Source organism: Oncorhynchus mykiss, chromosome 23 (assembly GCF_013265735.2).
Source record: "Oncorhynchus mykiss isolate Arlee chromosome 23, USDA_OmykA_1.1, whole genome shotgun sequence".
In the NCBI taxonomy this organism is placed as follows: domain Eukaryota; kingdom Metazoa; phylum Chordata; class Actinopteri; order Salmoniformes; family Salmonidae; genus Oncorhynchus; species Oncorhynchus mykiss.
In genome coordinates this window covers 31582967-31606350 of record NC_048587.1, presented here as the reverse complement: position 1 = coordinate 31606350, position 23384 = coordinate 31582967, and the positions used below count along the sequence as shown (strand labels likewise).

The 23384-nt window shown below is 43.0% G+C and overlaps 1 protein-coding gene across 2 annotated transcripts in view; it reads left to right on the top strand.

The window, feature by feature from the left end:
• Nucleotides 1–23384, top strand: part of LOC110502583 (anaphase-promoting complex subunit 1) — a 55331-nt gene that overhangs the window by 8794 nt on the left and 23153 nt on the right. For both annotated transcript variants that reach the window (XM_036960176.1, XM_036960177.1), the window contains exons 12-23: nt 3296–3391; nt 3503–3593; nt 5095–5160; nt 5244–5381; nt 5944–6084; nt 6935–6995; nt 10130–10317; nt 10633–10707; nt 11355–11626; nt 12742–12833; nt 13043–13191; nt 22403–22481. In XM_036960176.1, coding sequence (XP_036816071.1) covers nt 3296–3391; nt 3503–3593; nt 5095–5160; nt 5244–5381; nt 5944–6084; nt 6935–6995; nt 10130–10317; nt 10633–10707; nt 11355–11626; nt 12742–12833; nt 13043–13191; nt 22403–22481 — 1448 coding nt within the window. The remainder of the gene's footprint in view (nt 1–3295; nt 3392–3502; nt 3594–5094; nt 5161–5243; nt 5382–5943; nt 6085–6934; nt 6996–10129; nt 10318–10632; nt 10708–11354; nt 11627–12741; nt 12834–13042; nt 13192–22402; nt 22482–23384) is intronic.

Genomic DNA, 23384 nt, shown 5'->3' with positions numbered 1-23384 from the left:
TGTTTCAAACATGTTGCTCACTATATACAGTTGAAGTTGGAAGTTTACATACACTTAGGTTGGAGTCATTAAAACTCGATTTTTTGTTAACAAACTATAGTTTTAGCAAGTCGGTTAGGACATCTACTTCGTGCATGGCACAAGTACTTTTTCCAACAATTGTTTACAGACAGATTAATTCACTATCACAATTCCAGTGGGTCAGAAGTTGACATACACTAAGTTGACTGTGCCTTTAAATAGCTTGGAAAATTCCAGAAAATTTGGTCATGGTTTTAGAAGCTTCTGATATGCTAATTGACGTCAATTGGAGGTGTACCTGTGGATGTATTTCAAGGCCTACCTTCAAACGCAGTGCCTCTTTGCTTGACATCAAGGGAAAATCAAAAGAAATCAGCCATGACCTCAGAAAAACCATTGTAGACCTCCACAAGTCTGGTTCATCCTTTGGAGCAATTTCCAAATGCCTTAAGGTACCACGTTCACCTGTACAAACATTAATACGCAAGTATAAACACCATGCGACCACGCAGCCGTCATACCGCTCAGGAAGGAGACGCGTTCTGTCTCCTAGAGATGAACGTACTTTGGTGCGAAAAGTGCAAATCAATCCCAGAACAGCAGCAAAGGACCTTGTGAAGATGCTGGAGGAAACCGGTACAAAAGTATCTATATCCACAGTAAAACGAGTCTTATATCGACATATAGTGGGGCAAAAAAGTATTTAGTCAGCCACCAATTGTGCAAGTTCTCCCACTTAAAAAGATGAGAGGCCTGTAATTTTCATCATAGGTACACTTCAACTATGACAGACAAAATGAGAAAAAAAATCCAGAAAATCACATTGTAGGATTTTTTATGAATTTATTTGCAAATTATGGTGGAAAATAAGTATTTGGTCAATAACAAAAGTTTAACACCATCCCAACTGTGTAGCACGGGGGTGGCAGCATCAGGTTGTGGGGGTGCTTTGCTGCAGGAGGGACTGGTGCACTTCACAAAATAGATGGCATCATGAGGAAGTAAAATTATGTGGATATATTGAAGCAACATCTCAAGACATCAGTCAGGAAGTTAAAGCTTGGTCGCAAATGGGTCTTCCAAATGGACAATGACCCTAAGCATACTTCCAAAGTTGTGGCAAAATGGCTTAAGGACAACAGTCATGGCTTAAGGCCTACAAACCTGACTCAGTTACACCAGCTCTGTCAGGAGGAATGGGCCAAAATTCACCCAACTTATTGTGGGAAGCTTGTGGAAGGCTACCTGAAACATTTGACCCAAGTTAAACATTTTAAAGGCAATGCTACCAAATACTAATTGAGTGTATGTAAACTTCTGACCCACTGGGAATGTGATGAAATAAATATATCACTCTCTCTACTATTATTCTGACATTTCACATTCTTAAAATAAAGTGGTGATCCTAACTTACCTAAGACAGGGAATTTTTACTAGGATTAAATGTCAGGAATTGTGAAACTGAGTTTAAATGTATTTGGCAAAGGTGTATGTAAACTTGTGACTTCAACTGTATCTGCTGCAGAGAGACGAGCGCATGAAAATATGAGTTTTGATCAGTCTTGGAAATAAAAGAGCTGAACCATTTTGGCTCACTATTTGTAAAGAAGAGGAAGAACAAGCTCTAGGATGAAAAATACCAGATTTTGATTTTGAAGTCATATATATATATATATAGATAGATCGTCCCATAATAACATTGCGGGGAAAAAATAAATAATGTTAATCACTATTTATGTCAGTTAGACACTGCTGATCTTTCCATGTCACTGTGTTTTTGGGGTTGGGCTATATTATGATAACATTATCTATTGTCGATGATTGATTGCCATTGTCGAATATGACAATTGTGATGCATTTGCAGTCTTGCATTGCACAGCAGGGAAGCACAGAAGTGACATCCTCAGTAATTTGCCTATTCCTTTTTGCTATAGCCCATTTCAATAAATATGTTCTATACAGAACGCAAGAGCGGAATGTAGGCCAGACAGAGCAGAGAATTCCACCAAAGCAGCACAAAATGTCCAGAAAATATTGTTTGTCTTTCTCTGTCAGATGCATGGGCCTCAGGCTATATATAGCCTTATAGCCTAAACATTTTCATTGGTTTTTATAACGGACACTCCTTAACTATCTTGTCAAGTTGTTTAAAAAAAACGTAGCCTATGTTCCCTTCTCTCTCCATTTGATACGTTAGGAATGTGACTTTGGGCTATAGGCTATGCTTTCATTGTTTTATGCATGTCTTTCTCCTGCTCAAACAATGAACGTAACAGAGTTCCATGTCAAAAAGTTGTTTGAATAGCCTAAAAACGTAAGGTAGTCAGGATAATAACAATGAAAGGGATAAAATCGTATCAATAGCCTATGAATGACAGTTTCATCAAGTTAGAAATGTTCTATGCGGGCCCGGGAAAAAAATTCCCCCATGTCAAGTTGAAAACCAAATGGCCAATAACCTATCCTCCTCCTAGGCCTATCATAAAAGCTTTAAGACACATTAAAGTTATGAACAGTAGCATATTTCCCAAATAGTCTAGCCTGAGAAGGTGTTGTGCTGAAGTTGACTCTTTAAAAAATAACAAGAATGAAAGTGTTTAGCCTAGGCATAGGTTATTCTCAATCACAGCTTTGAGAGGGAGGACAAACAATATTAGTCATTCACCTTTATTTTGAGGCATATAAGGCAATTATTATCCAGTTTTGAAGACGGTAGACTCTATGATCTATAACCTAATCAGACTGTCACAACTCCGTCATGTGCGGCCATAATGGGGGTCGGCCAATAGGGGCCGATAACATTTTATATCACAATGTTTTATGGGTACATATTCACGATGGGACTATGGTTGACATCGCTCAACCCTACAGTGTTTACAATATGTTTTTGAAATTGTAATGCCATTTCTAGTACCATTGAATCCATAATTGTAGGGCATAATGTGATCATAGGTGTGAGAATGCAATTAAATAGATCTTTATTGTCCCTGTGGGACAATTCTTGTGCTGAATAAATGTACATACATATACACAGCAAATATCCATTTGACAAGGTGAAGATTAAAAATCATTGAACAGTAAATATATGGCTGTTATAATCAAAAACCATTTATTTATATAGCACTTCTTACATCAGCTGATATCTCAAAGTGCTGTACAGAAACCCAGCCTAAAACTCCAAACCGCAAGCAATGCAGGTGTAGAAGCAGGTTATGGTGTTTAAAGGTGATGCTGTGTGTCTGAGAGAGAGGTTAATAACACTCTGCTTCTACAGGGAGATGAGCTGCCAGGCCTCTAAGGTGTTCATCACCTCTGACTTGTGTGAGAACAAGTACCTGTGCTTCCTCGTGGAGTCCCACCAACAGCTCAGGTCAGGGAACACGTATCTTATCTTTGTAGCTTTCAGTGTCCTATCTCTGTCTTTCTTTCTCAGTCTCAGTCAATCACTCTCTCTCACATGTTGATTTGTTTATCTTCACAGATGTGTAAAATTCATTGAGAGCAACAATCCTTCCCAGCTTATCTTTGCATCTGTTGCCACTATCCCTGCAAAAGACGCAGCACCATTACAGGTAGAGTCAATTTGACTAATTGCTTTGCGTTTCCCTTAGCGGTGGCAACGATTCTACGTCTCTCAGGACCCAATTGAGCTATTTTAGGCTAGATCTTAATCCTATACTAATCAAAAGCATACTGTACTTTAAATTATGGTCAAGGTCCTATCTTATTGACTGCTTTATTCTGCATGTGTAAAATGGTGTGTTGCTGTGTCCATACAGTGTATTCAGAAAGTATACAGACCCCTTGACTTTTTCCACATTTTGTTACCTTACAGCCTTATTCTAAAATGTATTAAATAGTTTCCTTCCCCCTCAAGAATCTACACACACTACCCCATAATGACCCAAAAATTGTTTTTAGATTTTTTTTGCAAATGTATAAAATAAAAAATATCTGAAATCACATTTACATAAGTATTCAGACCCTTTACTCAGTACTTTGTTGACACAGCTTTTGGCAGTGATTAAAGCATAGATTCTTCTTGGGTTTTGATGCTGCAAACTTGGCACACCTTTTATTTGGGGAGTTTGTCCCATTCTTCTCTTGCGCATCCTCTCAAACTCTGTCAGGTTGGATGGGGAGCGTCGCTGCACAGCTATTTTCAGGTCTCTCCAGAGATGTTCGATCTTGTTAAAGTCCGAGCTCTGGCTGGGCCACACAAGGACATTGAGACTCGAAGCCACTCCTGCGTTGTCTTGGCTGTGTGCTTAGAGTTGTTGTCCTGTTGGAAGGTGAAACTTCGTCCCTGTCTGAGTTCCTGAGCGCTCTGGAGCAGGTTCATCAAGGATCTCTCTGTACTTTTCTCAGTTCATCTTTCCCTTGATCCCGACTAGTCTCCCAGTCCCTGCCACTGAAAAACATTCCCACAGCATGATGCTGCCACAACCATGCTTCACAGTAGGGATGGTTCCAGGTTTCCTCCAGATTTGACGCTTGACATTCAGCCCAAAGAGTTCAATCTTGGTTTTATCAGACCAGATGGAGTGCTGCAGAGATGGGAGAACCTTCCAGAAGGAAAACCATCTCCACAGAGGAACTCTGGAGCTCTGTCAGTGACCATCAGGTTCTTGGTCACCTCCCTGACCAAGGCCCTTCTCCCCTGATTGCTCTGAGTCTTAGTTCCAAACTTTTTCCATTTAAGAATGGAGGCCACTGTGTTCTTATGGACCTTCAATGCTGCAGACGTACCCTTCCCTAGATCTTTGCCTCGACACCATCCTGTGAGTCTCATAGCAAAGGGTCTGAAATACTAACTTAAATAAGGTATTTTAATTTTTTATACATTTGCAAAAAATGATATAAACTTGTTTTCGCTTTGTCATTAGGGGATTTTGTGTGTATATTGATAAAACATTTTTTAAATAAATTTTAGAATAAGGCTGTAATGTAACAAAATGTTGAAAAAGTCAAGGGGTCTGAATACTTTCCGAATACACTATGGGCTTGTGTACTGTTATTACATGATTACATCATTGGTTTGGTCTCATCTCAAACTGTTATTTTTCCTCTCAGGATATAGATGCCATGCTAGTTCTAGAAGCCAATGGAAGCTTGGTTCTGTACACTGGAGTGACAAGGGTAACTTGAAAGTAGTGCTCACACTGTTTAAATGTGTTTATTGGTGATGCAAGTTCAAATGGTAAAATGTGTTCTGTCCACAGGTGAGCAAGGTGTTTGTTCCTGGCCTCCTGTCTCCCACCTTCAGCCTGTCCAACCACGTAACCCACCTTAGTACCCCCATGGACAGTGTGAGCACTCCCGCCAAAGCCACAGGGAGACACATAGGAAGACTAGAGGAGGTACCACTGACACCTGAGACGGGTGTATATCTATTGGGTTGGTTATTAGAATGATAAGTGCAATTGCAATGAATGCATCAAAATAATTAAGCTGCTCTCATGGAAATTAAGTCAGATTGCTATGACAGAGTATAACTAACCACCAAACTGAAAGCAGGTAGTTACTGGTAATGGAAATGGTGCAATCTCAATATGAATTACAGTGAACTGCTGTCCCTCTGACGTCCCTCCATTGACAGTAGAGTGAAGCTGCAGTATTAGTCTGCAGTAGACCAGCCAGTAACTAATGGAGACTATATTATGGATCCTGATCAATACTCTAATTAGATTTAAACTTCAGACTGTGTGACGTCTGTTTTTTAAGGAAATAGATTGGGAGAAACGAACAGTAGATTAATCAATTTAATATATGTTGCATTCATTGCAGAATTGCTTTAGAAGGTAGAGCTGAAGTGTATGGATTATTTCCCCTAACATGCCACAAATTATCTTGATTGTGTCTATTCATCCCGGGTAGCTGAGTTCTTCTTTGTCCCTCCTCCACTCCCTTCCTGTTGGCCAGGTGGCCATGCCCTCCCCTGTGTCAGAGCTGAGGGGCTCCACCAAGCACCACGAAACCTCCTGGCTGGGCGACTACACCTTTCAACAGTCTGTACCCTACATCCACGCCCTCAGAGACCCCGTCAGCAGCAGAGTCACCCTGGTGTGTGTGTGGGGGTTGTGGGTGGTTGGGTGTGGGGTGGTTGGTGGGTGGTTGGGGGTGTGTGTGTGTGGAGGTCGGTGGGTGGTTGTGTGTGGAGGTCGGTGGGTGCTTGGGTGTGTGGGGGTCGGTGGGTGGTTGGGTGTGTGTGTGGCTCGGTGGGTGGTTGGGTGTGTAGGTCGGTTGGTGGTTGGGTGGGTGGGTCGGTGTGTGTGTGGGTGGGTCGGTGGTTGGGTGTGTGTGGGTGGTTGGGTATGTGTGTGGGTCGGTGGGTGGTTGTGTGTGTTGATATGAATGAAAGGTGGAGTTTATAATGAGTTTGAGTCTGGCTGGTTGGTATGTGAGTACTTAGACCTCCAGGGGTGAATGTTTTTTAAACAGACACTAATTGAACAGCTTAATTTGATGAATTGGAATGGAGAAAAGCTCAGCCTGTGTACAGAACTGAGCACCAGAGGCCTGTCAGTATGTTTACTGGGTCCAATAAGGTTACAATTCTCTTGGTGGACATCGCTACCTGCAGGGGCAGTTTTGTCAAGACCGGTGAAGACATGCCGCTCAGCCAAGGGACCTTTTTCTCTCAGACCTGTCAGTCATTTTCAAGCCCTTTTGAGAGAGCCCCTCTTGAGATGTTTTTATTTGATTTTTTAAAAGATTTTAAATGTCAAAGTCCAACTGCATATGTTATGACGTCATATTGATTAGATTTTTTTTTATCCCTTGATGTCATCTATTTGAAATGATTTAATTGATCAAAGCTTTCAAGAGTTGACTGAAAGGTAGCGCGTAAACATTTCTAACTTATGGTGAAATGATCTATATCCCTATGATTCATATGTTTGTTTTTTTGTAGGAGCTAAGCAACGGCACAATGCTGAGGATAACTATCCCTGAAATTGCTACCTCAGAGATGGGTAAGTTTTAACACAACAATGTGCAAAACCAATGTGTGTGACAAGATATTGTGTTTTGGATTTGGTGTCTCACACAGCTGAGTCATCCAGCGTTGATGGCCTGAAAATTGGGTTTAAGTGCTGCCAGCCTCCCGCTGTCACATTGACGTAAACCTAAGGGGACCCCACCCCACTGTTCCTCGCTCGTACTTACACACTCGCCATTCCCCTACACACACTTGACATCCCCCACCCCACCCACTCTCATTTCTCCTGGCATGCCACATGACGTACACACACAGAATGGAATGTATATAGTCACTATCTGGGTAAGCCACAGCATTACGAAAGCATCACCACAGCAGCTACTCCACGCTAGGCAGTTGTAGTTGCTGTTTGTTATGGTGGGATTCCCATTCCCTTATTCAGCCAAAGATTCGATTGGGCCCTGGAGTGTCGATTCTCCAGCTCATTTGGTAGGGTGGTGATCTGGGACATGTTGATGAGGGTGGGAAGGGGGAATAGATGAGCGAGAGATGATTCTGCTCCGTTCCTATCCTGCCCAATGACATGCTCTGTGGTGCTGATATATATTGGAAGTCTGTGTTCAGGTAAATTAATGCTTAAGCATAAGACCATTTCTGTACCAGTCAGTAAGTGGGTATATTAACCTTGGTTCCTTGCGTTTGTGCGTGAAGAGTCTGTGACAGTAATATCTAAAGATGGGTACTTTTTTTTTGTAAATGACTTCATGTATGGCGACCTATACTGAAGCCATGCATGATTCACACGTCTTTCCGGTGGCGACATTTGAGCCTCTGCTGAAGCAGCCTTCTCCACCAGTACATGCATGTACTGTAAAACATGCTGTGGCTCATCTTTCTACCCAGCTGTAGATAAGTGTAATAGCGTATCATTTTACACTGTAATTGAGGAAATGGAGCACTCGGGTGTACCGGTATTTGCCTTACAACCCTAATTGGCTTTTTGTACGTTTTTTAAGGTCTTTGTTTAAACCATGAACTTTCGACTCTTTGACCCCACATCTTTTGTTTTGTGAAACCATTACTGATTACAGCGTAGTGTTGTTCCCAGTTCCCACATATTAGTGCCTAATTGATCCAAAAGCCAGGACTTCTCAGTCTAATGAAATGGCATTTCTCCTGCTCTGCCTTGACCTTTTTGGAGTTTGTTGTCCAATTAGAGATTGCGGGTGGAGTTAATTACCTGTCTGATTGGGTGGACCTGGGAGAGGACACGGACACTAATCAGACTTTCGTGTAATTTGATGTCAATGTAGGCACAATGAATATATGTACTGAACAAAAATATAAACACAACATGCAACAAGTTAATCAGTCACTTAAAATAAATTCATTTGGACCTAATCTATGGATTTCACATGACTGGGAATACAGATATGCATCTGTTGGTCACAGATGCCTTTAAAAATAAAAAGGGGGCATAGATTAGAAAAACAGCCGTATCTGGTGTGACCTCCATTTGCCTCATGCAGAATGACACATCTCCTTCGCGTAGAGTTGATTGTGGCCTGTGGAATGTTGTCCCACTCCTCTTCAATGGCTGTGTGAAGTTCCTGGATATTGGCGGGAACTGGAACATGCTGTCATACTTGTTAATTCCGAGCACCGCAAACAAGCTCAATGGGTGACATTTCTGGTGAGTATGCAGGCCATGGGAAGAACTGGGACATTTTCAGCTTCCAGGAATTGTGTATGGATCCTTGCGACATGGAGCCGTGCATGAACATGCTGAAACATGAGGTGATGGCGGCGGATGAATGGCACAACAATGGGCCTCAGGAACCTTGTTACGGTATCTCTGTTTGAAATTGCCATCGATAAAATACAATTGTGTTCGTTGTCCGTAGCTTATGCCTGCCTGCCCATACCATAACTCCACCATTGGGCACTCTGTTCACTACGTTGACATCCGCAAACCGCTCGTTCACATGACGCCGTACACATGGTCTGTAGTTGTGAGGCCAGTTGGACATACTGACAAATTCTCGAAAAGCGATATTGGAGGAGACCGCTTATGGTAGAGAAATTAACATTACATTCTCTGGTAACAGCTCTGGTGGACATTCCTGCAGCCAGCATGCACGCTCCTTCAAAACTTGAGACATCTGTTGTGTTGTTTGACAAACCGGCACATTTTCAAGTGGCCTTTTATGAAGATCCTTTCTGTGTTTGCAAACATTGCTGCACAAGACATTGCTCAAACATTGCTGCACGAGACGCGCACAAGGTGGTGGCAGAACACAGGGGAGTTCTTATAGAACGCCAGCAACAACAACAACAAAAGTATTGAGTGCATTTCACATTACTTTAGGATTCTAATAGGATTTTAAGGCTTGTATGAATGTCCTGCCTGAAATAATGTTTGTCATCGCAAATTAATTGCATTATACTGAAACACTTCAACCAGTAAAATGGCTCTTTGGCTGGCTTTTGCTACAGCCTATGTCAATGACCGTTAGCATTCTAGCTAACAACTGCTGCATCCTAAATAGTTATTTAACAAAGATCACAACCAAATACAGTCTTAGCGACTGTTAAAGAAAGAATCAAAGCATAATTTGTAAGCGTGTGAGAACCCCAAAAATATGTTTTGAAGTAATAAAAAAGGTAAATCTAGGATATGTTGAATGGGCTCAGATGGTGATTGCTTTCTCACTGCAGCCAAGAGTCGCGCGCATCTGTGCGTGACATCAGTGTGTTGTGAACTGTAAAGGGGTCAATCCACCCTAGCACAAGGTGGCTGCTGTTTAAGCTGCTTCTAGATATGCCACAGGTGTCCGGTGGCTGGATTGTCTTGGCTAAAGAGAAATGCTCACTAACAGGGATGTAAACAAATTTGTACACAACATTTGAGAGAAATAAGCCTTTTTTTGCATATGGAACTTTTATGTGAAATGTTATTTCAGCTCATGAAACATGGGACCAACACTTTACATGTTGCGTTTTATATTTTTGTTCAGTGTAGATCTTTTTTTTTTAACCACGCCACTTTAAAAAAACAAAATAAAAGTTATACAAATCAGCACAAGTTTGATACATATAAATGTCAATTTTCTGTGTGAAATGGATGTAATTGTGCACCGTCTTACATATGCTTCCTCGTGTCCGTAGTGAGGAAGTGCCTCCAGGCTGTGCGCTTCATCCTGCCCAAGGAAACGGCCATGAAGGTGCTGATAAAGTGGTACAACATCTACAACGCCCCCGGGGGGCCCAGCGCACACCTGGAGTGGAACCTGTTTGTCACCTGCTTCATGACTCTCATGGGCTACAACACAGAGCGGCTGGGTTGGACACGCAACGTGAGTCGCCTTGGCAACGGTGCTGTCATTCCCAGGAGAGAGAGTGACTTAAAGTAGACAGTGCAGAGCCCGTGCAGGATGGTCACAGTGCAGGATAGTCTTACTGAATGTACAGTCTATACCCAAGTACATAGAAGTGCCTCAATCTAGGTCATACCGATGTCACCAAAGCTTGCACATCTCTGAAATCCAGACATAGAGACTAAGCCACAAATGGTAGGTTGGCAAGGCAACACAGGAAGGACCTATGTAGTTTATCAGATGGTTATTTGGTCTGTAGCCCTACCATGCTCTTGACCTTTGTTCCCCCCACAGCTCCATTTTGAAGTGCCCCTCTCTCCTGTGATTGCACCAAAGAAGGCCCGGCCTTCGGACACAGGGTCTGATGAGGTAGGTAGGGGTTACCCCCGTAGACCATGCTTTATGTGGAAAGCACAAGACTATTCATGTTACTCTCAAGCTCTGAATTCAGACAGAGGCTAAAAGGAGGTAGCGATGAGGTCAACTTATGCGTGAATTTGCTTTTCTGTCATGCATAATAAGAATTTCAGTAATATGTTGAATTCATAGACAGACCACTACTTTGAAATGGTTGAAATCTGCTCCAAGTGCACTGTGATGTATAGATGTATAAAAAAACAAAAGTATTGAAGATTAGGGTTAGGTTAGTCTTTCTTTCCTTCATCTGTTTGCCCTGTGCCTTATAAATTCATGTAGAATGTTAGTGGTGTTGTGGAGGGAAAGTGGCGCTGTGCTGTAGCATGGAATCCTGGAAGGGGTCATGGCCCAGGGATAAGGGTGCACAGTTGAACTGGGGAGGTGTCGTGTAGAGTTCACCCTCTGGCTGAGAGCTGTTACTTAAGAAAGGAAGTGCATGTTGGGAAACTGCTGATTCAGACCAGGCACAAATATTGTTCCTTAATCCACTGACCTTTTTGTATGTGTGGCTTTGGGCCCTGTTTCTGTGTATGCATTTAATTTAAGTGTGAGTGTTTCTGTGTGGCTTTGTGCGTGTGTCTATGCATATAATCCACAAGGACTGGGACTACATGTGGTGCTCAGACTACCACAGACAAGTGGTGTTCAGGCATGCTTGTGGTGCTGTGAGTCTGGAGTCCACCGACACCTCTGGCTGTGAAGAGTCTCTGTCTTCCACCCCTGCCCTGCATCTGGACCCCTCTGCCCCACTCTTCCCCCACATCCCAGCCCTGTTCTACGTGCTGCACTTGCTCTATGAGGAGCTGAAGCTGGACGAGCTGCAGAGGAGCGGGGGGCGATCACTGGTGGGCCTTCTGCAACAGTTGGCCAGGTACTGGTGCTCTGTCTTCACAATCTAGGTTAACGCTCTTAAATAATCTTGGAAACCCATAAATTAAACCTTGCGTAATTGCGTCAGATGCTCGATTTGGTTCTGGGGAGATGAGAAAAGAAAATATACTAATGAGACTAGTGAAGGTCCCCCCCTAAACGTAAACTCTCAGCCGAAGTATGCGCCAAATGTCCCCCCTCCCTCCGAAATTCAAGAGATGTGAAATTGTAGTTTGTCCAAATAATAATTGAAGAAATCTGCACACCAGAGCCAAGTTCCTCGTTAGTTGTTACATCCCACAGTCTATTGACGGACACCTGGACAACATCCTGTCCACGAGAGAATTACTTTCAAATGACTCCAGTTAAATGTTGTGGATTTATTATTGTCACTCGGATAGCGATGGACATTCAGAGGCGAACTAAAGCGACAGGTCGCAGGTGCATCTTTTCAATTCAGAACGAACACAACAATTTCATGAAGCTGTTAAACATTTAAATGGAGAAGTATGTCCGATGAGTCACTGCTCAATAAAACCTGATGAGTTTGGTCTCTCCTAAAACGTTAATATTACCAGGATAAGAAAATGGCATTAAAACGGTTTCAAGTGTGTCAGGTGGCCTCGTCAACAGTCCCATTTTACGTTTAAAAGAAGAGCTGAAGTGGGAGAATCAACTGCCGCTTGAATTGCTTAGTGCTTATTTGGCCTTGTTTTATTGTCCTGGTCATTTAGTATTACCAGGCTGGTTGACACAACAGTTGGTGTTTCAGCCAATTAATAATTGTGTTCACTGTCATTGCCATACATACTGTGCAAAGAGATACAGTAGCTAAAGCGCAGACCAATCTGGCAACCCGGCTAGGCCTGTACCGTAATGACCTCACTACATCTAACCCAGCCTGAAACCCCCACGTTAGTACTAGAAGTTTACGTGGGTGTTCGCTTAGCCATAGTTCTGATTGGTTTATCTGCTTCTGGTTGTGTTTAGCTGTCTGTGTAAGTGCTTCACGGTGAGGGTAGAGCAGCTTGGATATTAAAAGTATTGATTCAATGGCTCAGGTTAGATTAACAGCTCCTCTTATGACCTGCTAATTGTTGTACTGTTTATTAAAAGGGATCTGCAGCTGGAGGAGTATATCGATCTGTACTGGCGAGATTACCCCTCATTCATCACCACGTTCAAGGAGTCCTGCATCATAGATCAGGGTAAGAGGCAAATCAACCTCTAAAGCATGTGTAGTCCCCTCTGCTCACATAGAAGAGAGGGCATGTCTACTACCACTTTGGCTTTTCATTTTCCTAATATTGATTGAAAGGATGGTCTGACTGTGTGATAAGGGCAGGTGTGTCTGTAGTCGCAGAGCCTGTTGTGACACTTTGAATGACAGTCTCTGTGGCCCCTCCCTCTCCTGCAGCCCAGATGGAGCAGATGCAGCGTCCATCCTTCCTGAGGGCGGAGCCTCCGTGTGTGTTCAGCTGGCTCAGCAGCTGTCTGAGGGGTGAGGAGGTAGCACCCTTCCCCTATCTGCCCGGCATCTGTGAGAGAACGAAACTACTGGTGCTGGTATGCTATCATCGTCTTATCTTTTCTATCTTTTCCTCAAGATGACAAGGGCAATTGATGGAACCATCTATCGCTGGGGTTATGTATATAAGGTGGGAGTTTTAGAGTTGGGTTGCGATATAGACATCTCCAATAGGGGGTGCCACAGACGAATGAAAACCCTACTAGGGAATTACTATTTACGTTGTCCTTGGTTTTGGTGTGAGGAAAGTAGATTTCCCATCACCTTGGTTAGCTACAGCATGTGTGCCCAGCTAGATGACCTCACCACCTGACTGACATGTTATGTAAATACACTGTTGGACAACAAATAATTCCTGAATATTTTGAGTGACCAATGTCAACACGTAGCCATTTGTGTTCTAAATAAACATTCTACTCCCTGGGTTGGTTTGCGGGCCCTAGCCCCTGTGTTGCCAATGGCATTTTCTGTTCAAACATGATTTCCCAATTAAAAGGGGTCATCAAGCATCGACACACACACTCGCACGCACACACACACACACGCGCACACACACACACACACACACACACACACACACTGCTTAAATGTCAAAGGGCTATGATATAGGGCTTCATGCCAATCAGAGAGAGGGGGAGAGAGAGAGAGGCATTTTGCCTATTCGTAAAGACTAGGGAAGTGCATCTCTCCTTTCCTTCGATTTGACGGGCATCTACATACAGTTGAAGTTGGAAGTTTACATACACTTAGGTTGGAGTCATTAACTCATTTTTCAACCACTCCACAAATGTCTTGTTAACAAACTATATTTTTGGCAAGTCGGTTAGGACATGTACTTCGTGCATGACACAAGCCATTTTTCCAACAATTGTTTACAGACTTATAATTCACTGTATCACAATTCCAGTGGGTCAGAAGTTTACATACACTAAGTTGACTGTGCCTTTTAAACAGCTTGGAAAATTCCAGAAAATGATGTCATGGCTTTAGAAGCTTCTGATCAGCTAATTGACATCATTTGAGTCAATTGGAGGTGTACCTGTGGATGTATTTCAAGGCCTACCTTCAAACTCAGTGCCTCTTTGCTTGATATCATGGGAAAATCAAAAGAAATCAGCCAAGACCTCAGAAAAAAATGTAGACCTCCACAGGTCTGGTTCATCCTTGGGAGCAATTTCCAAACGCATGGAGGTACCACGTTCAAATCAAATCAAAGTTTATTTGTCACGTCCGCTGAATACAACAGGTGTAGTAGACCTTACAGTGAAATGCTTACTTACAAGCTCTAAACAATAGTGCAACAAAGGTGTTTGGTGAACAGTAGGTAAGTATAGAAATTAAACAACAGTAAAAAGACATGCTATAAAAGTAGCGAGGCTACATACAGACACCGGTTAGTCGGGCTGATTGAGGTAGTATGTAAAGTGACTGCAGATATGATGAACAGAGAGTAGCAGTAGCGTAAAAGAGGGGTTGGTGGGTAGCGGGACACAATGCAGATAGCCTGGTTAGCCAATGTGCGGGAGCACTGTTTGGTCGGCCCAATTGAGGTAATATGTACATGACTATAGTTAAAGTGACTATGTATATATGATAAACAGAGTAGCAGCAGCGTAAAAAGTGGGGTTGGGTGGGGCACACAATGCAAACAGTCCGGGTAGCCATTTGATTACCTGTTCAGGAGTCTTATGACTTGGGGGTAAAAACTGTTGAGAAGCCTTTTTGTCCTATACTTGGCACTCCGGTACCGCTGGGGTGGCTGACTGGGGTGGCTGGGGTCTTTGACAATTTTTAGGGCCTTCCTCTGACACTGCCTGTTATATAGGTCCTGGATGGCAGGCAGCTTAGCCCCAGTGATGTACTGGGCCATACGTACTACGCTCTGTAGTGCCTTGCCGAGGCCGAGCAATTGCCGTACCAGGCAGTGATGCAACCAGCTCTTGATGTTGGAGCTGTAGAAACTGTTGAGGATCTGAGGACTCATGCCAAATCTTTTTAGTTTCCTGAGGGGGAATAGGCTTTGTGGTGCCCTCTTCACGATTGTCTTTGTGTGTTTGGACCATTCTAGTTTGTTGTTGATGTGGACACCAAGTAAGTTGAACTTTCATCTGGACAAACAATAGTGCGCAAATATAAACACCATGGGACCACGCAGCCGCCATACCGCTCAGGAAGAAGAACATCGTCCCAACCGGCAGCATCATGTTGTGGGGGTGCTTTGCTGCAGGAGGGACTGGTGCACTTCACAAAATAGATGGCATCATGAGGGAGGAACATTATGTGGATATATTGAAGCAACATCTCAAGACATCAGTGAGGAAGTTAAAGCTTCGTCGCAAATGGGTCTTCCAAATGGACATTGACCCCAAGCATACTTCCAAAGTTGTTGCAAAATGGCTTAAGGACAACAAAGTCAAGGTATTGGAGTGGCCATCACAAAGCCCTGACCTTAATCCTATAGAAATTTTGTGGGCAGAACTGGAAAAAGCGTGTATGAGCAAGGAGGCCTACAAACCTGACTCAGTTACACCATCTCTGTCAGGAGGAATGGGCCAAAATTCACCCAACTTATTGTGGGAGGCTTGTGGAAGGCTCCCTGAAATGGTTGACCCAAGTTAAGCAATTTAAAGGCAATGCTACCAAATATTGAGTGTAAACTTCTGACCCACTGGGAATGTGCTGAAGTTTTTTTAAGCTCTACTATTATTCTGACATTTCACATTCTTAAAATAAAGTGGTGATCCTAACTGACCTAAAACAGGGAATTTTTACTAGGATTAAATGTCAGGAATTGTGAAAAACTGAGTTCAAATGTATTTGGCTAAGGTGTGTGTAAACTTCTGACTTCAACTGTAAATGGTCTCAGAAACGATAGTTTTAGTTTGAAATGATTGATGTGAATCGAGACACTACATTTTTTGCATGAACACATCCATTTTAAATTTAATATCTGTTCCTGATGGAGCTCATGAGCTGGGCCTCTGAGCTGGATCTGTCTGAGAGTACTTTTTTTAGATGAGTGGCCCTCCGTTAGTTTTTGTGTGTATGTGTCTGGTGTGTTTTAATGGTATGTGTAGGCACCTGAGCTGAGCCATAGGGCAGACTAAGCATCTACCACCCCACTATCAGATTAGGGGTGAGGGAAATGTATGCTTTTTGTCAGCTCCACTTTTTTTATGTGAAATCACCATCACCCACTGATTTAAGTTGTACATTTTGCAGATAAAAAATGTTTTGAGCTAGTCCTGTCAATATTTATCTTCAGACATTAGCAATGGCATTTATACAAATTAATATAATGCTACTTTGGATTTTACCCCCGTCTCAAAAGTTAATTGTTTAGACCGATAGGAATTTTAGAGAGCTTATCGCACTCTGACCAATGAATGCAACCATGCACAGCTCGCAAATATTGTTGCTGTCCTTTATGAAATTACTCTGTTCATGTAAAAATGAACAAATACACCGACTGTTTAAAGCAAAACTTCCAAAAGGATTTCTTATTGTGAACCTGAACAATGTACATTAAATCGGAATGATCGAAAACCCCTATCAGAAGTTGATGTAAGTTTCATCCAGTCTGGTAGATTACACAACCATTTTCTACAGCGCATTTGGTAACAATGACCCAGAAAATTACACTGAACAAAAATATAAACGCAACATGTAAAGTGTTGGTCCAATGTTTCATGAGCTGAAATAAAAGATCCCAGAAATGTTCTGTAAACACAGTTTATTTCTCTCACATTTTGTGCACAAATGTGTTTATATCCCTGTTAGTGAGCATTTCTCCTTTGCCAATATAATCCATCCACCTGACAGGTTGCATATCAAAAAGCTGATTAAACAGCAGCAGCATTACACAGGTGCACCTTGTGCGGGGGACAATAAAATACCACTCTAAAATGTGCAGTTTTGTCACACAACACAATGCCACAGAGCTCTCAAGTTGAGGGAGCGTGTAATTTTAGGAATGTCCACCAGAGCTGTTGCCAGAGAATTCAATGTTAATTTCTCTACCATAAACCGCCTCCAACGTTGTTTTAGAACATTTGTCAGTACGTCCAACCGGCCTCACAACCGCAGACCATACGTAACCACGCCAGCCCGGGACCTCCACATCTGGCTTTTTCACCAGCAGGCATCGTCTGAGACCAGCCACCCGGACAGCTGATGAAACTGGATTTGCACTACCAAAGAATTTCTGAACAAACTGTCAGAAACCGTCTCAGGGAAGCTTATCTGCGTGCTCGTCATCCTCGCAAGGGTCTTGACCCGACTGCAGTTCAGTGTCATTTCTGAGTTCACTGGGCAAATGCTCACCTTCAATGGCCACTGGCACACTGGAGAAGTGTGCCCTTCACGGATGAATCCCGGGTTTCAACTGTACCGAGCAGGTGGCAGACAGCGTGTATGGGCGAGCGGTTTGCTGATGTAAACGTTGTGAGCAGTGTGCCCCATGGTAGCGGTGTGGTTATGGTGTGTGCATGTATAAGCTACGGACAACTAACACAATTGCATTTTATCGACAGTGATACCTGAAGAGATCCTGAGGCCATTGTTGTGCCATTCATCCGCCGCCATCAACTCATGTTTCCTCATGCTTTGCCACATTTTCTGCAGTATTATTTTAGTGCCTTGTTGCAAACGGGATTCATGTTTTGGAGTTTGTTTGTGTACAGGCTTCCTTCTTTTCAAAGTCAATTAGGTTAGTATTGTGGAGTAACTACAATTTTGTTGATCCATCCTCGGTTTTCTCCCTTCACAGCCGTTAAACTCTAACTATTCTAAAGCCACCATTGGCCTCATGTCGAAATCCCTGAGCGGTTTCCTTCCTCTCTGGCAACTGAGTTAAGAAGGAGGCTTGTATCTTTGTAGTGACTGGGTGTATTGATACACCATCCAAAGTGTAATTAATGATTAACTTCACCACACTCAAAGGGATATTCAATGTTTGCTTTTTTACTTTCCCCCTTCTACTAATAGGTGCCTATCTTTGTGAGGCATTGGAAAACCGTTCTGGTCATTGTGGCTAATCACTGCTTGACTCAGGGGCCTTATAGATAATTGTATGTGTGGGGTACAGAGATGAGGTAGTACATTTTTTACAAATAAATGTGAAACACTATTATTGGGGGCCTTCTGAGTGGCCTCTAGCTTAGACCACTGCGCGTCACTACAGACCTTGGTTTGAGCCCAGGCTGTGTCACAGCCTGCTGCGACAGGGAGACCCATGAATCGGCGCACCATCGGCCCAGCGTCATTCGGGTTATGGGAGTGTTTGGCTGCCCGGGATGTTCTTGTCCCATCGCGCTCTAGCGACTCCTTGTGGCGGTCCCGGGCGCATCCATGCTGACTTCAGTCACCAGTTGTACAGTGTATCCTCTGACACTTTGGTGCGGCTGGCTTCCGGGTTAAGTGAGCATTGTGTCAAGAAGCAGTGCGGCTTAGCAGGGTTGTGTTTTGGGGGATTCATGGCTCTCATGGCTCTTTGCCTCTCTCCGTGCGGGAGTTGCAGCGATGGGACAAGACTAACTACCAATAGGATATCACTAAATTGGGGAGAATAAGGGGTAAAAAAATATATTAAAAATACATTTATTGCACACAGTGAGTCCATACAACTTATGTGACTTGTTAAGCACATGTTTACTCTTGACCTTATTTAGGATTGCCGTAACAAAGGGGTTGAATACTTATTGACTGAAGACATTTCAGCTTTTCATTTTTAATTAATATGTAAACATTTCTAAAAACATAATTTCACTTTGTGTAGGCCAGTGACGACAAAATCTAAATGTTTATTGATTTTAAATTTGGGCTGTTAACAACAAAATGTAGAAAAAGTCTAGGGGTGTTAATGCTTTCTGAAGGCACTGTACCTCACGAACAGCTGCCTCCTGCACTGTGCACAACTCTTATGACTGTCATATCCTTTGCATGCATAGAAGTCACAACACACAGATGTATTTTTTTAAATAAAACATGAGTAAAAAACAGTGAACCAGCAATTCATAACATTTTAATCGGTTTTCTGACCATGCATGCTTAATTTGGATTGGTTTGGGCTCCGACCAGCCAGTTGACACACTTGTATGCGTATTGGTGAATCGTTACGTCCCCTATGTCTTTACAAGGGATGTACAGTGCATTTGGAAAGTTCAGACCCCTTAACTTCCACATTTTGTTACATACGTATTTGTTACTTATTCCAAAATGTAGTAAATTATTTATTTTCATCTACACACAATACCCCATAATGACAAAGGGAAAACAGGTTATTTAGACATTTTTGCAAATGTATTAAAAATAAATATTTATGTAAGTATTCAGACCCTTTGCTATGAGACTCGAAATTGAGCTCAGGTGCATCATGTTTCCATTTATCATCCTTGATGTTTCTACAACTGGATTGGAGTCCACCTGTGGTAAATTCAATTTATTGATTGCACATGATCTGGAAAGGCACACACCTATCTACAGTTGAAGTCAGAAGTTTACATACACCTTACATTTAAACTCAGTTTTTCACAATTCCTGACATTTTAAACATAGTCAAAATTCCCTGTCTTTAGTCAGTTAGGATCACCACTTTATTTTAAGAGTGTGAAATGTCAGAATAATAGTAGTGATTTATTTCAGCTTTTATTTCTTTCATCACATCCCAGTGGGTCAGAAGTTTACATGCACTCAAATAGTATTTGCTAGCATCGTTTAACTTGGGTCAAACGTTTCGGGTAGCCTTCCACAAGCTTCTCACAATAAGTTGGGTGAATTTTGGTCCATTCCTCCTGACAGAGCTGGTGTAACTGAGTCAGGTTTGTAGGCCTCTTTGCTCGCACACACTTTTTCAGTTCTGCCCACAACATTTCTATGGGATTGAGGTCAGAGCTTTGTGATGGCCACTCCAATACCTTGACTTTGTTGTCTTTAAGCCATTTTGCCACAACTTTGGAAGTATGCTTGGGGTTATTGTTCATTTGGAAGACCCATTTGCGACGAAGCTTTAACTTCCTGACTGATGTCTTCAGATGTTGCTTCAATATATCCACATAATGTTCCTCCCTCATGATGCCATCTATTTTGTGAAGTGCACCAGTCCCTCCTGCAGCAAAGCACCCCCACAACATGATGCTGCCACCCACGTGCTTCTCACAGTTGAGATGGTGTTCTTCGGCTTGCAAGCATCCCTTGTTTTCCTCCAAACATAACGATTGTCATTATGGCCAAACAGTTCTATTTTTGTTTCATCAGACCAGAGGACATTTCTCCAAAAAGTACGATGTTTGTCCCCATGTGCCGTTGTCCCTAAACCGTTGTCTGGCTTTTTAATTGCGGTTTTGAAGCAGTGGCTTCTTCCTTGATGAGCAGCCTTTCAGGTTATGTCGATATAGGACTCATTTTACTGTGGATATAGATACTTTTGTACCTGTTTCCTCAAGCATCTTCACAAGGTCCTTTTGCTTCTGTTCTGGGTTTGATTTGCACTTTTCACACCAAAGTACGTTCATCTCTAGGAATGCGTCTCTTACCTGAGCGGTATGACGGCTGCGTGGTCCCATGGTGTTTATACTTGCGTACTATTGTTTGTACAGATGGACATGGTACCTTAAGGCGTTTGGAAATTGCTAGTCTGTAAACAATTGTTGGAAAAATTACTTGTCTTGCACAAAGTAGATGTCCTAACTGACTTGCCAAAAGTTTAGTTTGTTAACAAGCATTTTGTGGAGTGGTTGAAAATTGAGTTATAATGTCTCCAAACTAAGTCTATGCAAACTTCCGACTTCAACTGTGTATGAGGTTGATGGAATTGTCCGTAGAGCTCTGAGACAGGATTTTGTCGAGGCACAGATCTGAGGAAGGGCACCAAAAAATGTCTTGAATGTCCTCAAGAACACAGGTGCCTCCATCGGTCTTAAATGGAGGAAGTTTGGAACCACCAAGACTCTTCCTAGAGCTGGCCGCCCGGCCAAACTGAGCCATTGGGGGAGAAGGGCCTTTGTCAGGGATGTGACCAATAACCTGATGGTCACTCGGACAGAGCTCCAGAGTTCCTCTGGAAATGGGAGAACCTCCCAGAAGGACAACCATCTCTGCAGCACTCCACCAACCAGGCCTTTATTTCTAGAGTGGCCAGACGGAAGCCATTCCTCAGTTAAGGGCACATGACAGCCCACTTGGGGTTTGCCAAAAGGCACCTGAAGGACTCTCAGACCATGAGAAACAAGATTATCTTATCTGATGAAACCAAGATTAAATTCTGGCCTGAATGTCAAACATCACATATGGAGGAAACCTGGCACCATCCCTACGGTGAAGCATGGTGTTGGCAGCATCATGCTGTGGGGATGATTTTCAGTGATAGGGACTGGAAGACTAGTCAGCATTGAGGAAAGATGAACGGAGCAAAGTACAGAGAGATCCTTGACAATAACCTGCTCCAGAGCGCCGAAGACGTCAATGTCGATTATGGCAGCCCCCCGCACCTCTCTGATTCAGAGGGGTTGGGTTAAATGCGGAAGACGTATTGTTGTACAACTGACTAGGTATCCCCCTTCCAACAAAGTACTGAGGAAAGGGTCTGAATACTTATGTAAATGTGATATTTCAGTTTTAAAAAAAATGCCTAAACCTGTTTTGGCTTAGTCATTATGGGGTATTGTGTGTGTGTGTGTGTAGATTGAGGGGGAAAAAACTATTTAATTAATTAGAATAAGACTGTAATGTAACAAAACGTGGAAAAATTCAAGGGCTATTTTCCAAATGCACTGTACATGTGTGAGAGTAAGAGACTGTGTGTGTGGGCGCACGCTTGTGTATGTGTGTGTTTTTGTCTGTGTACTCTGCCATAATTAAGCCCTGGTCGGATGGAGGGCTGAATCACTAGCGGTTTAGGTGTAGGTGGATCAGGGGGACTGTGCTGATGACCAGGCCTTGTGCGTCTCCTTCCATCAGGCTAAGTGAGGTGACGTACGTCACCGATGAGAGACTGACAGCCTGTCATGCAATTACAGATTCTCTTTACCCCATCACTGTCTCGTTCTCTCTCTCTCGCTCTCTTTCTCTCACTCTCGTTGACCCTCTCTCACTCTCGTTTACCCTCTCTCTCTTGTTGACTCTTACTTGCACACTCACCCTTTCGTTCTCTGCCCCTGTCTCTCACTCTCTCTTGCACACTAAGCATCTCTCTGTCTCTGTTTCAATAGGCCAGACACTGACGTTTGTTTCTCTGTCCTACCTCTCCCTCAGAGCTACGCCCTGTACATCATTGGAGATGACAACGCAACTTCAGTTGATGTGTCAAAGTATCTGGCCAAGCTCTCTGCAGGTGGGTTTGTGTGTGTCTGATTACTGAGCAGTGTGTGCCCAAGATAACGAACAACAATCCCTGGGACATGCCTCCCACGTGCCTTACGCGTGCCCACATGCATGTCACAGCGGTCAGTCATTTCCGCACATGAGTGAAGAGGTTGTAAGGTGGTACTGCCATGCTGTCTCTGTCCTGTTTCTTTGTTTAAAGAGAGACTGAGAGATTCTGGCATTTAAGGCCTTGTTCTACTTACCAAGAGTTAGATGAACGGCGTACCTATTGGCTCCCGAGTGGCGCATCGGTCTAAGGCACTTCATCTCCGTGCAAGAAGCATCATTACAGTCCCTGGTTCGAATCCAGGCTGTATCACAGCCGGCCGTGATTGGGAGTCGCATAGGCCGGTGCACAATTGGCCCAGCATCGTCCGGGTTTGGCTGGGGTAGGCTGTCATTGTAAATAAGAATTTGTTCTGAACTGACTTGCCTAGGTAAATTAAGGTTAAAATAAATCAAATGTTCAGTCATTGTGCTAATGCTAGTTAGCATTAAATGCCATGCTAGTTAGCATTAGCTCGCAAACCAACCGCTAACTTCCTTCATACTGCACACAGATACAAATGGTATCCACGAGTTCATCTGACTCTGGCAGGGTAGCCTAGTGGTTAGAGCGTTGGACTAGTAACCGGAAGGTTGCAAGTTCAAACCCCTGAGCTGACAAGGTACAAATCTGTCGTTCTGCCCCTGAACAGGCAGTTAACCCACTGTTCCTAGGCTGTCATTGTAAATAAGAAATTGTTCTTAACTGACTTGCCTAGTTAAATAAAGGTAAAATAAAAAAATTAATATTTAAACAAGCTTATTTTTTGGGTACAACTAAGCTCATGAGGCATTTATCATTTATATTCTTCAAGAATCAATGGGT